A 17,111-nucleotide genomic window follows, 5' to 3' on the forward strand; every position below is an offset into this window, starting at 1 on the left:
CTAAACGCTTGCGTGTCTTGGCCAGGTGACTGGCAAGACTACATATATGAGTCCGACCAATCACAGCATGTCTTATTTCGCGATAATGCACAAGTTCAGATGTTATCGGGGAGGCGGGTGAAGCAACTGTCAAACTGATAGAAGCATTGTGTGTGATGCTGACAGTCTTGTGTGCTGAAAAATAAAAAAGAAAAAATGGCGGTGGATGCACTCGACCATTACATGCAAATGCAAGAATAATGGAAACTTTGGTCCATTTGTTCCTCATCACGGGAGATGTCACACTTGGCGTGTCGAGACGTGCCAGTCTTGTCGTGTGAATGTCTTGGGGTTGTTTAGCATGTCACACTACACGGGTATAGGCGCCCCATTGTCGTTCACGATCAGCCATGATGCCAGTAATTGGTCGGCCACAACAAAATCGTCTTAAAATTGGGCTTGATTCGTGTAGTCTGATCCAGGCATAAGCTGTACTGATTCTACAGAACTCTGATGAAAAAATCTACTCTGCTATCTATGGTCATCTCCTAACATCTACCCTTCTCACCATCAACTCCTTTCATCCTTGTTACTTAGTTTAAAAAAAACAAACAGATGGATCACCTTATCCCCAGCATCTATCTGAAGCATAGTTTCCAATACTTGCTAAGCATTTACCTGAGATTTCCTCCTCCTCTTTGTCTGACTGATTGATGTACTTTCTCAGAGTGCTCTTCTTAGCATGTACGTCAGACTATGTTTGCATGTGACATGTTTAGAGCCTTCTCTGATGGACCAGAGAGACGAGAGCAATGAGAGGAAAAAAGATGGGTAAATGAGGAGGCAGCTAAGGTTGAGGGGCTATTTAGGCTGCTTCTACATGCATGCTATGGCCCAGAGAGCAAGAGCAGACATGTTGAGGGAGAAGGTTAAAAATGAGAGGAAGAGCAATGAAAGAAGACCTCCTGTTTGCAGCCACTGTCCATATATATAGTTGCTCCAGAATGAAATATAAAACAAAAATTCAGTTGAGTTGTTGTCACATTACATGTTTTTAAATTACATTGCAATTTTTTTCTCCAAAAAATGTAATGTATATCACTGCAGAGGGATGCACCAATCCTACTCCTGATAGCAGTGTTCTATTTTCCAGATATTTCAGATCTGTATAACTTCAAACATGGAACTCACTTGAATGATTTTTGTAAAAGGTGGCCTGAAGCTGGCTATGGTTGAAGTGCTACAAATGGAGTCAGTAGTGCAAGTGAATGATTACAGCTAACGGCTGAAACTCTAATATCATTACACTGAAATTGACAAAGACACTGTATTTAATGCGGACAATGAAGTCTGGTTGATATACAATCCAGTTAATTATGTAACTACATGAACAACAGCAAATATATAACATCACCTCTCTATCATTCATTCATTCATGTGGGGACACAAAAATCAGTCACTAGTATTGCAACCCTGTCCATGTAAATATGGATGAATGATCAAATGTCAAAGAAAGACATTCATAAAGATGAGAAAAGAACAAGGGAAAGGCCTTCATACAAAAAGTGTGCCAGTAATTATCTCAATGCTGTCATTTAGGTATGCCTTAAGAGTTCTGTTGTTTACCTTGAGCTAGGTAGTCTTCTTCTCCAGAGAGTACTGCTGAGCATACTGACAGGAGCAGGATAAAGTTCCACCTGGAGGGAGAAATTAACAATATTAGCTCATTTTAACAGCAACCTAATAAACCATACAAATATAGGCAATGTAGACAATCCAATTACTAATTGTATCAAGCTAACTATGATTAATTCTTTGCTCAATATGTCCACTTCTTCTTTTTGAGCAGTATGTCGCCAGTCCAAAACAGGGCAAATGCAGACATAAACAAACACTTCAACATTTGTGACTAACTTAGAGTGCCTAAGTCGCGTCTACTGTAAGTGAGTGTTGTAGCCTGGGATGAAACCAGAACTCCAGGATGACACCAAAGCAAATACAAGGGAGAGATGAGCATGATAACCATACACATAGAGGAGCAGGACTGGAAATTGATGTCTAATCCTTCTTTCCCAGGAGGCAACACTGCTAACCACTTTACAAACCCTTCCCATGCAGTTACAATCCTGGTTAACGAGGAGCTGTTATTTTATCACAAAGATGCATGTTAGGTTTCAGTGTGTATGAAACTCTTCAAGGGAAAGTTTACACTTGACTAGATACTGAGGGTAGTCACAGCACACAAATGAACCAACACTCAACAAATAGTCAGCTCAACAGAAAAAAAACGCTCATTTTGTCTCAATCAAAATTGTGGTAAGTCTGAGAAAAAACACTAAAGACTATAACCTGGCTCTCTTTCTATTCAGGCATTGAGCATTATGAGTCCAGCCTTACCCTGCTGACATAAGTAGAAAGAGTCTGCCTGAAATCAGGGATCAGCTTAGAGTGGAAGTGACTGATGCTGAGATGGATCGACTGATGATATACCACTCTTGTTGTGTTGATCACTGTTGCTTTCGTATGGCACTGCCGTTTTACTGGCTTGTGGCACTTGAAAAGTGGCTAAGGACATGCTACTCATATTCCAGTATATCACTTCACTGTAACTTACTGTAAGTCAGTTTTTTTACTTGCATATAGCCCACTCTTGTTCCACCAGCAGATCTGCCAGTGGTATATGGCAGTGGAGGCGTGGCATACTGTTTTCTTGTCCCATAAGCCAATGAAATAACAGCAACATGCCTCCTATCAAAGTATACCACTAAGAATCAACATATCACAATAGAAAAAGAGGGACAAGCCACTGGTATGCCACTGCACAGTAGTTATCTGCCAGTGAAATTGGAATGAAATGCTGATTATAAGTCGCATACAACATCAGCATATTATAATCAGCAGCAGATAATTACGTAAAGACAGTGAGTGGAGGTTGGAAATATTTCCTGCAATGGTACAAGTAGGCAATGTGTGTAGAAAGTATAGAAATGGCCAGTCAAGATATGAACTAAGGATATGAGCAGGACCTATAAGGAGGAATTAACTTTTCTCACAGTGGTCATTTTGACTTGTAGCGTCCTGTCAACACACAGGTGTAATTAATAGCAATAAATTATGACTATGTTCAATTTAAGTGCTTCAGTAAACCATGCCATTGAACCAGCAAGTATAATACAAGGACCCTGGCACTAAAACAGCTTTATCTATAACCTTGCTACACCTGTGTTTGCCAGATGTTCATCACATCAATCCTTAAAAATGAAACAGATACAGGCGTTAAATCTGTTACCTGTGACTATAAACACAGATTTGTACCTCCTCTCAGTGTGTGAGAAGAGTAGGGGAGACTGATGTGTTATAATTACACTAAATTACATGAAATGGCATTTAGAAAAGACCTGACTTTGGCAGCCATAACTTTAGGACATTAAACGTGAATGGTCTATACAACATTATAAGCTAATGGTAAGCCTCGCAACCAACTGTAATTTAACAGTACCAATGTTGCTAACCTTTCTTTACTAAAGTAAACCTAAAGTTAGTGTCAATGCTGTATCTATGTCAAGTTGTCAAAATGTTAGCCATGGTAGCGTCTGCAGACAAATTTACAGACACATTGCAGCTCACTTTGCCAGAAATGTCTAACTTCATGCTAGCTAGCTTACTAGCGTTAGCTTACAAAGTAAAATTGTCAATGAGAAACATTATGGCAAAGCCTCGCCCTCTCGCCGCGCCTTTCATATTCCTAGGCACTACTACCTGTGATAGGTACCTCAGTGTATTGAAGATAAAACAGTTTAGTATACAGCATTTCTTTTCATTATTGCTTCCATTCCAATGACTGAAGTTGCTATAGGCTGTCTTTCCAGGTTGTCCCAATAAGCTTGGGGCGACCATTACCTCCAAACCCCGCAGTATTTCTTGTTGTATATGCTGTATCACTGGTGCCTACAATGACCACTTTGGAAATAAATTAGCTGTGCTTCAGATGAATTTGACTCATGTTGAATGTTAAATTAGTTTCACCAGCACCTAAAGTAAACCTGTTAACAGTTAACCCCTGTGAGTTGTTAAGTTTAGACCTCGCACAGTGATTTTGAACATCAATTACAATATGTTGTCATCCTTCATAGCAATGGCCTCACCAAAAATATCTAAACCTTATCAAATTGTCCACTTTGAGCCCAAATTTCATAACTGTCCATTCACGGTAAATAAAATAAAATAAAAAAAACGTCACAGCTGTACAGACTAACTAATGAATTCTGGTGTGTAAATTGTACCCTGTGCCATGTGAAAGGGATTTATGACAGGGACTTTTTTAGTATTTTCTTTTCATTTTGTAGACTAACCGATTAATCAGGAAAATAGACTACATTAATTGATGATGACAATAATCGTTTCTTACCGGCCTAGTCAAATGGGTTGAAATTAGTAGTTGGCACATGTAAAAAAGAAACCTGTGAGCCCCTTAAAAGGCAACCTGACTACGAAGACATTCAACTTTTACATTTTTATTTCTGAAAATATAGTCATGCAAGGAGCCTATTTTGTGCCATGATTTATTGTTTCCAGACATTGATGGGTTTGTCTCAAAAGCATAGTTAGTAAATAACAATTTAAAGCTGTTCATGGAAGTATGCCTCAACAAAGTTATGACCACAAAGAGGGAGAAGCCCCAGCTAAGAGAGAAGTGTCACGCCTGCCTTTTAAGATTCATTTTTCCAACTTGTAAAGAGCACTCTGTTTCATGGATCTTCACTTCCCAAGCCAGGCTTGTTTGGTAAACAGGAGAAAATGATCTGCTTTATATTCTGAAAAGCCACAAATACCATGTGTATGATGACAGTGATCAAACTACAAAATATTCTGTCGTCATATAGCAATGCACAAGCTTCATACACTCTTATGAAAATATCATCATGTTAAAGGAAGATAAAGGAAAAGCACAAAATCTTGTTTGTGAAACTAACAGTTACAATTGAAATAAACACATTATTGAACTTATATTCCACAGTACCAATTCAGACAGTACCAAACACACAGTGAGATATTTGGACCAATGTTACTCATACTGCATATGGTGACCTGAGACCTGACCCCACCTCTAGATGGCACTGCCCACCATGTAGCTGGAGGGCAGCACTTACTCTGTACAATCCGTATAAGGCCACAGAAATGGAAAGGAACCAAGAGGAGTGTGCATCTACCCATTGCACTGTTATTTGTTTTTCCTTGCTCAAATGAAATTTCATATACAGTTTTAAATGGGACGCATATGCACTAACATGCAGTGTAAAATCTAGTTATTCATTGTGTTTACTGGCTGTCCATCTTCTTATACACAATTACTCAAAATTATACACAGATTTAATGGATATTTGGTAAACTCAATTTATCTGTCAAAAATAAAATACTTGAGATAGTCATGTCTACTAAAATGCACGTGGAGTGTAAAGTTGTTTTGTTTGCTTGCTTGTTTTTTGGCTCAAGAAAGCACACACTGTTACACAGGGATTACACAGACCACTATGCACAACTACACCCACATGTTTTCAGTCTTTATTCTCAGTTTTACCGTGAAATCTTTCAAATGTGTCTCTAAAACAACAGCAAAGATGGCAGAACATGTGTCATCACTGATATACAGCTTCCCTATCCTACCAACAAAATGCTCTTCAGGTTTTTAACGGTGGTCAAAGCGTTACAGCAGTTAAGTCATGTCATCTTGTTTCTCCTACAACTACAACCAAGGACACAGGCAGAACATTCATCATGTAGAGCTTCAAAGCACATGTCCGTATGTTCACTGCGAATCAATCACATGGACAACCATGCACATAGTAACAGCTGCTGACACAACTTGAAGTGGCTTCTGGCAACTAGTGTGATGATTTTCAGCGCAGTGTGGTGCCTGCACAAAGGACACAGGGAGACAGTCATCCTGCTATTCTAATATGCAGTTATGTAAGACTACCAAAAAGAGTGCTATCAATCATAGTCTGCTGTCACACCTTAAACCTTTCGGGATTGTTGTGTGTGTTTATGTGGATCTGTTTGACGGAAAGCCACAGACAGGCACCCATGTTTGTTTTCCCGGAGCAATGTGGCCCTGCAGAGTTGAGCAAAAGAAAGAGAAAGAGAGAAAGTAATTGACAGGGAAGTCAACGAGAGAGGGCTGAAGAGAAAAAGACTCTAAGCAGAAACACTAGGAGTTGTGCCTGTCACCTGTTCCCCATCGGGAGAGTGGTGCGACATTCCACAGCCGGGAACCCAAACTTATCCCCAAAGCCGGAAAAAGCAATAGAGGAAAACAAAGGGGGAATATATGATTACAATCATTCATCTGTTGAGAGGATAAAACTGACGTTCATGAAGCCGACGAGTAGCTGCTCCTGCTTAAAAGTTGGCAGGGTTTAAAAGTAGACCAAAAAATAAAAAACAAAAAAAACTAAATGTAACAGTTAACATTCCCTTTTAGAGTGTCGAGTGGGGCCATCTGATGCTGATTCAGACAGCCCTTTTCTGCCAGTCTGTCACACAGTCTCCCTGGTCAGAGCTATTTAAGGCATCCCTGAGGCTCTGTTGCCAAAGAGACTCAGGTCATCCTTTCAGCACATCGACAGTGACGTAAGCATGGTGGGAATTTTCTATTATCTTAATCCTGCCATTTGTCATGCTTTTGTCTCAGCATCAGTTGGTTAACTGTACATAACTTATTTCCTTTGACATTACCTTTATGTAAGCTTTTTATTTTGTAAGAGTTGGATTCATATCCAGGCTTCATGCAGAGCTACCAAGTTTGACTGTTCCTTTATTAAATCCTGAGGTAAATCCCTGTCTAAGTGACAGCACACTAAGACATGCTTTCCAGTCCTTGCAGTTAATGGAAAAGACTGCTGAAAGCAAGACAAAGCTCCCCAAACACTACTCTGTTGACTAAGGGAAATACCACTATGTGGGGAGTGGGTGTCACGTCAAGACTATAAATAATCCCAACTTAAAACTCCCCTATGCAATGAATCATTCCAGAAGTAACAGATCGTGCCTTTCTCCCCTCAAAATTAGCTTGGATCCCTAACAATGGTTCATTCAACGATGGAAAAGGCTGACAGAGGCAAATGGAGTGCTCCATTTGGCATGGCAAATAGGAGCAAACTCATTGAAGTTCTGTTTACAATCCTCATAAGGAAAGGGAAACAATTTTCTTACGTTGATCATTGGTGTCTGTCAGGGGCAACTCTGTGAGCAGAGTCATTCACAGTATACTGTTTACATGCCTAATTTGGCTGGCCACTTATCAGATCCATTAGTAGCTACAAAGCATGCAAAATTCTTAATTCACCAAAACAAGTCTGAAATGTTTGACTTCTTGAAGGGAGACGATTGTAAGTGCTGTTGATCTGTGTGGGGTAAAAATCATGTACAAAGCCAACAGCGGCTCCTTTGCCTTTAGCGGAAAAGTTCTTTAATTTGTAAGGACATGTTGGACTATCTAAACAAACCCCTTGACTGCCCCGTAACATTTCATCCCTTCTGTTGACTTTGAAGGGACTGTTTCTTTCAGAATATCACAACAGTAGATTCAGTATTCTTTAGAAGTACTCCACATGAGAGTCATTACTCAGAAAATTGAGGTTTATAGAGCTTGACCTTGGAGCATTTGCCTAACCTCCACTGTTATTTGCCCCCTTGGGAAAAATGTGGCTCAGTTGAGCCCAAGTTTTAAATGAAGTGGAGTTCAAAACAGAGGGAAAGCAATAACTCCGGCACATGAATTGACACAGTGCTCTAAGGAACTGTGCTGAGGCTCATAAGGGATGTCAATTTTCCAAGATGTCAAACTGGGAGAGAAATAAATCACACAAATGAAAAATTACATCCGTCATATATGCAGTATCCCATCATGTTAAGACCCAGCATCACATACACACACACATTACATAGACTTATATTCATTTCCTGGAGCCTTACCCTAACCCTAACCCTAACCCTAACCCTAACTACTACTTGCCTGTTCCTAACCCTACACCTAACCTTACCTAACCTGTAACCCTATCCTCAGTCCCTAAAATTATGATTTACATTAAGGGGACCTGCATTTTGTCCCCATAAGGCAGGTGAGCCCCCACAATGTGACTGTGTAACAAGATTTTTGTCCTCACAACGTGATAAATACCTGGTTCTCTCTCTCTCTCTCTCTCTCTCTCTCTCTCTCTCTCTCTCTCTCTCTCTCTCTCACACACACACATTGTTCACATGCTGAGAAAAAGCTGATATTCAATGGAAACATCTGAGTTTCTTGCTAATCAGGTGTTCTGTTCCTGCACGCTTTTTGTTCCTCAGCCTAAACCAGCACATTATTGGACACGAACAACTAACAGATCCACAGCCAATGTCTGTTCCTGCTGGCCATGTTTCAACTTTAGCACCTGTGTCCTGATCATAATTACTTCATTATGGAAGCACTAAGTGGGCTTGTCTTCCTCTCACGTCCAAATGGCCATCAGCCAAAAATTAGCAGGTCAGCAAGTTTCCAAGTTTCAGTCGCCTACTTGATGTTCCTTTATGGCCAAGGCTTGAGATACTTTCCAGATCTGATGCATTTCCAAACTCCCCCGAGCAACGGAGGAAGACAAATCTAAATCTAAAGATAATTTTCTTCTTTTTGAGATCAGCTTTTTTATTGCATTGTCATTTGTTTGATAACATGTAACAATGAGGAAAAAAGTGCATCTCGAAATGAGTAACAATAATGTACACAATCAATATGCAACAAGTAACGAGAGGGAGGTAAAAAACAAACAAAAACAGCCCATGAGAACAAGAGCTGTGAACATCTCGAAGTACATGGTGATGAGATACATTAGGACCCACACTCGAAAGGAGAGTGAATGGGATGGCTTCCAGCACGTAGCAATCAATTTGTTGCTGCAGTAAGCCCAGCTAATAGCACTCTCTTTGTGATCAGTGTCAAGTCCAGCTTGGACTGAGCATTTAAACAGAATATAACGGAAGAATGAGGCATGCTAATCTCAAACATATCGGAGAGGTTAGAAGCGCCCATTTCCCAGAATCTGGCCACTGGAGAACATTTCCAAAACATATGAAAATAAATACCAGCAGCCTTTATAAAACACAGAGCACAAACAGGGTCAACAATCACTTTGATGAATTCAAAAAACCTCATTTTCTAAGACCAGTCTGTCATGTCCAGATGCTTCTTCTCTAACAAAGAGCTGAACGTGGTGCATGTTTGTGCTCACTCAGAAGGGCAGCTGGAGTCAAGAGGTCACTGCAGACCAGAGTAAAGATTGACTTAGTCCACAAGGCAGCGAGCAGACAAAGGGCTGTGAGTAAACTTCCACTGGCCTTTATTGGTTTGCCCTTTTCCTGCTGCGGGGGACCTGCAGATGTGAGGAGGGTTAAATACGCTCACTCACACAGACAGGCCAGAATCTCTACAGCCGCTGGTGTGGAGAAGGTGAGTATACTGCCACAAAAAGGTGGGCAGCTGTGATCCCACCATGCATTATTTTTCAAGGCTAAGCAGGCCAACAGGTGGGAATACTCTACATTATTGAAACCAAATCAAAACATTGACTAATTTGTTTGTCAGTTTAACAGCTATGATCATTTAATTGTTTACACAAATAACAACAAAAAGGAAAAAGCAGATTTTTCCACCTTGGCAGTACTTTCTCTATCCACAGGCCTCCCTATGGGCACTTTTTATTATGTTTCAGCTGGGACAGAAGAGAATTGCCAATAAAAGTGTTCACGGTGAAGTCTGTAAGTCATCCTGATTAACCTGGACACTGTTTTTGTTAAGAAACTTGCAGAAATTCTTCATTGATTGAGTTCCATAAACAACTTTCACTCACCTCCATTGTAATGGGGCGGTGGCATCTCAGCAGAGACAAACCCATTCAAAAAGCTGTCTGGTTAGATACCTACAAATGAGATACTGGACAGTATTGTTCTTTTGAATTTGGGTGAACTGCTCTCTAAAGCTTCTTCTTCACCACCTGAATATTATTCAACTGAGCTTATGAGAAAGTGGCTTCTTCAACTAGAATACATGGACGACAGAAGAAAAGATGAGAGGCCATATAAAAGGTAGTAAGAGCGGTGGTGAGCTACAGTGTTCATGTAGTTCATTCACCAACAACAAGACTTGAACAGCAGGAACATGTCATATGTCCCTTCTATCTTCATTAGTTTCACAGTACGCACAGTCTACTTCACAGTCAAATAGAGTGTATGCTGACGTTTGCATCTTCATACAAAGGTAGTCTGACTGCAGTAGCCTTCTTTCTGTCAGCGTTATGCTCCACCACCGAGAGGGTGTCCTCCTCAGAATAAGAGGAACCACTTAGCCAACACCTTAGCAACGATGCACTGACCACTCATATCATTGAAGCACAGATGCAGCACATACACAGTGGATGAAACAATCAATCGAAACGTCATTGTGTGTCATCATGTCAAAGAAATGAACTTGCATTGTGGACTTGAGGCAGCCATAAGACTAACTTGGTTCAATTAACACATCATAAATGACATTTTTATCAGCCATTAGTCTAGACCTCCTCCTCCAGTGAACTAAGCAATGCCCATGTCCACTTCCTCAAACTTGCATCATCAACTTGTTATGGGAACTCCCAGCCGGTGTTGAGGAGACAGCATGCTCTCAGTCAAGTGTACAGTAAGCGAGCCTCTGCAGCTATACAGTCCAACCACTGCCAGCAATGGAGCAGCAATTCCTGCAACAGTGGGTGATTGTCTGGAGCTCAGGAACCAGTTAACCACTGATGCATACACACTAACTCTCCCAGTGAATTCAAGGGAGGCCACACTTGTTCTCAGTCAACTCAGTTCTTCCATAAGGCTCTCATTTTCACTCTCAAGGACAAAAAAAGGACCTCTCAGGATTTCAGGTCCACTTTGTTTTCCATCGAGCAAACACTATCTGCAGAGAACAACAGAATGCTTTGTGTGGTCAGCTCTTTTTAGATCTTATCTGGAAGGGCTTCTTAATGGAATACAGACAACTTGGACTCACTTCTGATAGAAGAAAATACATTTCCTGTTAAGTTGCCTATGGAGCAGTGCACATTTCTGGCCACAGTCCCAGCTGAATGTGGCAGGACAGCAAAACCTGCATGCAGGATGTCAATAATAAACACTTCCATGAGGAATGTGAAGGTTTAAAGCACTAAATACATATATTTCTCCATTTGAAGCCTATCCACTTAAAGTTTGAATAATCTGTTAGATGCTGAGTCCTTGACAGTTGCTCTGATGCTTATATCATCACACAGTGTAACAATGATTTATCACGACTGACATGCTGAGTAAACACCATTGCTTCCAGGCCATTCTCATTCATCCTCTCTCTACATGCTCGACTGTTTACTTCTGGGCTTATCATAGCTATGTGAGTGAAAGATAAATAAAAAGAAGGGGGTTCAGCAGTGGCTCACATGGTATTCATGTTCGAATGTTGGAGAGCTCAGGCTGCATGTTCTTATGGAGTTCAAAGCTACAACTTCTGCACTTACTACTGCTAAGCTGTCAGCCACATTTATCAAGATCAACCAGCAATAAAGAAAGAAGTTCACTGTCAAATATGCAAAACATGCAGTCATGGAAAAGTACACTCATCATTTGGGAATGAGCTGCATATGTTCAGCTGTACAGTTGGTTCTATCATTATTCTGCAGAACTAAAGTGTGAAAATTCAACAAAAATAAAAAGGATTTGACTGAAAATATCCTAAAATGAAAAGCAATAATGATAATAATAGAGATCAATTATTCTAATACTAAACTCAATCCATTCATGATATGGATCGAATAAAAATACTGTCTCACGTTTTGGTGGCTAAAACTTATTAGTGAGGGATTCTGTTTAGTCAGTTGGCGCCCCTGTCAGGGAAAGATGCCAACAAACCAGATCAGAAATAAGTCCGCCTGTTGCTATATGAAAATCTGTTCTGGGAACAGTCTCAATGGCGCAAATGCGCCTAGGTAAACCTCATATCTGCATACTATTATCCAAATGCTCACTTACGTTGCTGCCGCGGAAACGTGTCCACTCCTTGTCCGTTGAGCTCCTAAATGCATTTGTATGCATTTGTCCAGGCAGCAGAGATCTGGGTGAAAACAGAATCACACTCAAGAGGATACCTGCTCATGGGCTAACCCTTTGGCAACAGCCAAAGAAAGCGTAAAGTGGACGTTGGAGCAATGCCACCTCAGAGTTTCCTCATTGTAGTGCAGTCCGGAGGAGAGATCTCTCCAACGCGTTCAAACCTGAGCTTCTCAGATCCTTTGCGCTCTGCGGCGCGCAGTGATCAGGCTATTTCTATCCAAAGTGGAGACGCGCAACAGTTGCATAGAAAAAAGTTAGCGTGGAGAGCGGCTAGTCGGCGTGGTGCAGCGTTGACTCGGCTGCTGTGGGGGATAGAGAGTCGGAGCTCGGCTGCTTCTCTCAGATTGGTCTCCAACACGACAGCAGATCCAGCTCTGCGCGGCTTTACCTCCAGGCGGTGGTTTCTGCTATGTGCCTTGACTTGCACTGATGCTAGGGGACCCGTCTTCACCCCAACACAACTCCTACCAGCTGGTGGTGTTGGATTTCACCACTTACAGACTCGTGACATCACGAATAGACGTTTGGCTTATCTTCATCACTGGCCTTTGTCTGCTTTGACTACTGTATTAACCTAAATACAGTACAGAATGTATGTTTACTGTATACTCAGCAGGGCAGAGAGGGCATGCTCTGATTGTACAAAGTAGTACGAACTTGCTTGCAAAGACACACACATGCACTTACTGACAGTGCACATTCAAACAGAAACAATGTAAGAGCAAAATAGAACAGATCAGTAAAAACAGCCTCATGCTGTTTGCTGACTAGCAAATCTGCCAGTTGCTGCAGCTCAAGGCACCCCTGCTCTGGCATAATGGGAAGAGTTATCCAGCATTGGGCAACTCTTATCAGGACTAGTTTACAACATAACACAAAACGATTCTAAAAATATAATTGTACTCAACAGTTGAACAGTTGGGGTGGAGTCCTGTTTTGCTCTGAGGCATGATTAGATGCACTTGGCAGTATGAAGATACACACTGCAGTCCAGATGTATGTGGTGGTGCTGCTGTTGCATTCTGGTCTTCTTTGGCCAGCATCCAAAACAATGACATTTTACAGTAGGACCTCCTATTAACCATATTTTTTACTCACATAAAATCACCAAGAATAATGCTACAGACCACCATCTGACATGATCCTGAGAAGGTCTGAGAATATGAAATGTGACAGAGGTTTGCCAGGTTCGGCAGCATGCCATGTAGTTTGAGGGGGTTGGATTTTCCATCAGCACCATCTGATGAGATTTACACAAAGACAGATTTATTAGTGTATAAACCCTTCTAGTGTTTATCATAAAACATTTCTGCTCTGGCACTGATTAGTTGGAAATAACCTTTCTTTGTAACCTGAACACACACATCGGCGTGTTTCCCCACTGAAAATGACACCGGTTCATTTTTTTTTTTATCTCGCTCATCGATTTTTCTAAACAAACAAGCTTTAGCCCATTTCCACCACTCCCGATCAAGGTTAATCCATTAATCTAGAACAAACAGAGCTCTGTGGGTCTACACACACACACACACACACACACACACACACACACACACACACACACACACACACACACACACACACACACACACACACACACACACACACACACACCCGCATCCTCCTCCAGATGTGCTCAGCCAGGACAGAGAGGGAGTCCATATGGTTTGCAGTTTAGGGAGCTGGGGGGATGCTACTAGGAGACAGAGCAGTTCCTGCCTCTAATCCCAGGTGGAGCGCATGGTTTCTTAACCTGAAAACAGCAGGACAGTTACAGTGAACAGTCACAATGTCCAAACAAGGAGTAATGTAAGAGAGGTCAAAATGACATGGAAACCAGACAGGCCTGCCAGCCACCAAACAGTGAGGTAAATAAAGACCATTCATTTCATGGTGCCTGCAAACAAGGCATCTACCGCTCTGTGCGCTTCAGAGGTCTCTCTCTCTCTCTCTCTCTCTCTCTCTCTCTCTCTCTCTCTCTCTCTCTGTATGTGTGTGTGTGTGCGCGCGTCTGCAACAGTGGGTCAAACTCTGCTCCCCCTCTTCATCAAAGACAGTCATCTCAGAGGAGGAAGCACTTGCACAGGATTGCACTTTCTCCCTCTCTCGCTCGCTGGCTTTGCCATCAGCCAGCATCTTGGGAAAGCAATGCTTCAACCAGATGTTTTCTTCCACTTCCAGGAAAGAAAAATATTGAGACGCTGGTTCTCTGACAAGACCATGAATCAACATCGTGAACATATGAATTACATGATCAGTTTGTAGCAAAACCCTGACATTGACATTGGAGGCTCAAATAATATCTCTCTTAGAGAAGTGGAGCATTTGCCGTTTGCTGACTGGTAAATATTTGGAAACGTCTGAATCCAAGCGTGCGTCAAATTGATAAAATTATTATCAATACAGGGCCTCTCATGCTGCTAAAAGGTTCTATAAAACGTTTTACTATACTATGCCATAAAATTACTTCAGCCAAATATGCACGCAGATTTACAGCAAACTTTTCAAGATGAATCTTCTCTTTTTTTCACAAGTCCAGATGTGTACTAATCAGTCCATTGTGCACCGAGCACCAGAACATTAGGCCCAAAGAGTGACTGGGCCTAATGGTCTCAGAATCAGAGCACCTCTTTTTCTCCCATGAGGAAAGGGCAGATGAGTGTACACCGACCCCCTCTTGAAACATGTGGTATTCCTCTCTCACGGCTTCATATCTTATCCAATGAGATGGTCAATAAATGTGTTGTAATCTAGCCAGGATCGCTATGGCAGTCAATGGAGTCAGTGTTTTCAGACAATGACTGCAGAGTTTTAGAAGTACATGAAAGCCAGACAGGATTATGATCAGAGCAGCATGTGTTCACAGACCATATGCTGCCCTTCCATATGAGCAAAGATTACATAATGCACAAAGAGCACATGTCCATTCTAGCTCTGCTTTTTACTGTACCAAAATTTCAAGGAAAAAATTTGGAAGCAACAGACAACAGAAACTTTCTTTAAAACAATTAGGCTAACTTTTCTTGCTCCGTTTCTTATAGACAAGTCTGTACCTAATTTGGGGTGTCCCTGGCCCCTGGCCCCAGTCCCAGGGCCCCCATGTTCTCCTACCTGCACATTCATGATTTCAGCCTCAGAGCTTCCCACTGAATTCAAACGCCATGTCCTGGTAGGGGAGCATATTGTCTTTCAGGATAGCAACATCTTGTAAATGTAGGTTGCGTGGAAACTTTTAGCCTCACGGGGCCAGAGTGAAGCCAAAGTCAACCGGTCTGGTTAAAGAGGGAAAGAAACAGGAAGGAAAGTGGATGAGGAAGAGGAGAGGCTGTATGGTTGGTTGAGCGTAAAACATAATGTTGTCTTGTAAACGGCCCGTAGACATAATAAAAATGTGCTTTTGAGCGCCTACTGTACGTGCATTCTTCTCAGCAAAATGCTGCAGACACGGTTGGTTAAGTCTGCCTCATTAGGTAAACAGCTCATCAGTAAGCGTCTGCCATGAATCTGACAGAGGGAAAGCAATTTGTTGGCATGCGTCTGCGTGAGCAGGTTGACAGCTGACTCTACCTGCAAACTGGCTAGACGTTAAACATGGCTCCGTCTCTAATTAGCAGACATGGCCCTGTGTAATTTCTGTCCTGTGTGCGTGTCACCGGCGTGCAGGGCTGTTATTTTGCCGAGCGGGGAGAGAGTGGGCAACAGCTGGGAGAGTGCTTAACAGATGGTGCAACACGGAGCGGCTGATAGCTGAAACAATGCTCCATGTAAGAGTGTGTGTGTGTGTGTGTGTGTGTGTGTGTGTGTGTGTGTGTGTGTGTGTGTGTGTGTGTGTGTGTGTGTGCAGTGAGGTGATTTGCAGAGCTTAAGGGACGAGGGGAAAGCAGGGAGAGAGGGGCCAGGGGAGTCCAGGGTGAAGGGGGTGTTTGGGCTGAGAGGAAGTTTGGGAGTGTGTAGGGAAAAGTGAAAGTCCCTCTGGGGGTCATATGGGGTGGAGAGGGGGCACAGAGGAGGAACACACACACTGCACAGGGAGATGTTGTCTCATGAAGCCTTTTAAGCACTCTGAATGGATTTTAGAGTTAAAGCTCTTGAAACAGTGCCTGTTTAGTTGATGGTTCATTTGGACATAATCCCAAATCATCATTAAAAATTACTGAAAACTGATGATGTCATTTATTATTCATTATGTGTAAACATGATTTATATTGTTGCTTTGTTATAAGGTAATTGCCAGGAAGTGGTTTTTCTTTCACGTCCAATTGTTTGGCTGCACCAACAGAGGGTTTTGTGTGTGTGTGTGTGTGTGTGTGCGTGTGTGTGTGTGCGCGCGCGCGCGCACATGCGTGTGTTTGTGTATGTAATTAGTTTTGCACATTTTGAGCAGAGGTCAACCAAACCCACAAAAACAAGGCTGTGTGTTAACTTTTAAAAACCTCCTGACATCTAAATGCTTCCAAAATCACATGTTGCAACATCGTAAATTACTGCAGTTTAAGATGAATGTTAAATAATTTATGGTTTCCTTAACATCATCAATTAACAGTACCTGAGCAAACCAGAGCAGTGTCCGTACTTGAAAAGAGCTATACTGCCTGGCAGGAAAATGAGAACAGGAAAAGAAGAAATGTGCTGAGTAAGATGAAGACATTTTTGCTCTTTATATTTATACTATTTATCACCTGTTGTTAAATCCGGCCTACATCCCAGAATACTCTGATAGTTTTCCCGTGACTCTCTGAAGGGAAGAGAGGAAAAAAACTGCGCAGTCTCCAAATGAAACAAATATGAAGTCCAGAGGAAATCTGAAGGGATGTGGCTCCAGTGTATGGGTGGGCAAACCCTTACAGGAGGGGAGAATGCAAATGTCATTGAGTGTATTTAACTCATTGGTAGTCATTTTTGGATTTGATCAAACATAATCCACAGTATTCGCTTCGATAAAGAAATAACCAACATCTGTTTTCAGACACAGACTA

General features: G+C 41.8%; 1 protein-coding gene across 1 annotated transcript in view; it reads right to left on the reverse strand.

Annotated features, from left to right (window-relative positions):
• LOC139330722 (collagen alpha-1(XXIV) chain-like) overlaps window positions 1-12,511 on the reverse strand; it is an 87,159-nt gene extending 74,648 nt beyond the window's left edge. Inside the window, exons 1-2 of the mRNA XM_070961804.1 lie at window positions 12,055-12,511; window positions 1,606-1,676 (exon numbers count right to left, since the gene is read on the reverse strand). Coding sequence (XP_070817905.1) covers window positions 1,606-1,676; window positions 12,055-12,107 — 124 coding nt within the window. The 5' untranslated portion in view covers window positions 12,108-12,511. The remainder of the gene's footprint in view (window positions 1-1,605; window positions 1,677-12,054) is intronic.
• Between the last annotated feature and the right edge of the window lie 4,600 nt (window positions 12,512-17,111).

Source organism: Chaetodon trifascialis, chromosome 4 (assembly GCF_039877785.1).
Source record: "Chaetodon trifascialis isolate fChaTrf1 chromosome 4, fChaTrf1.hap1, whole genome shotgun sequence".
Classification (NCBI taxonomy): Eukaryota; Metazoa; Chordata; class Actinopteri; order Chaetodontiformes; family Chaetodontidae; genus Chaetodon; species Chaetodon trifascialis.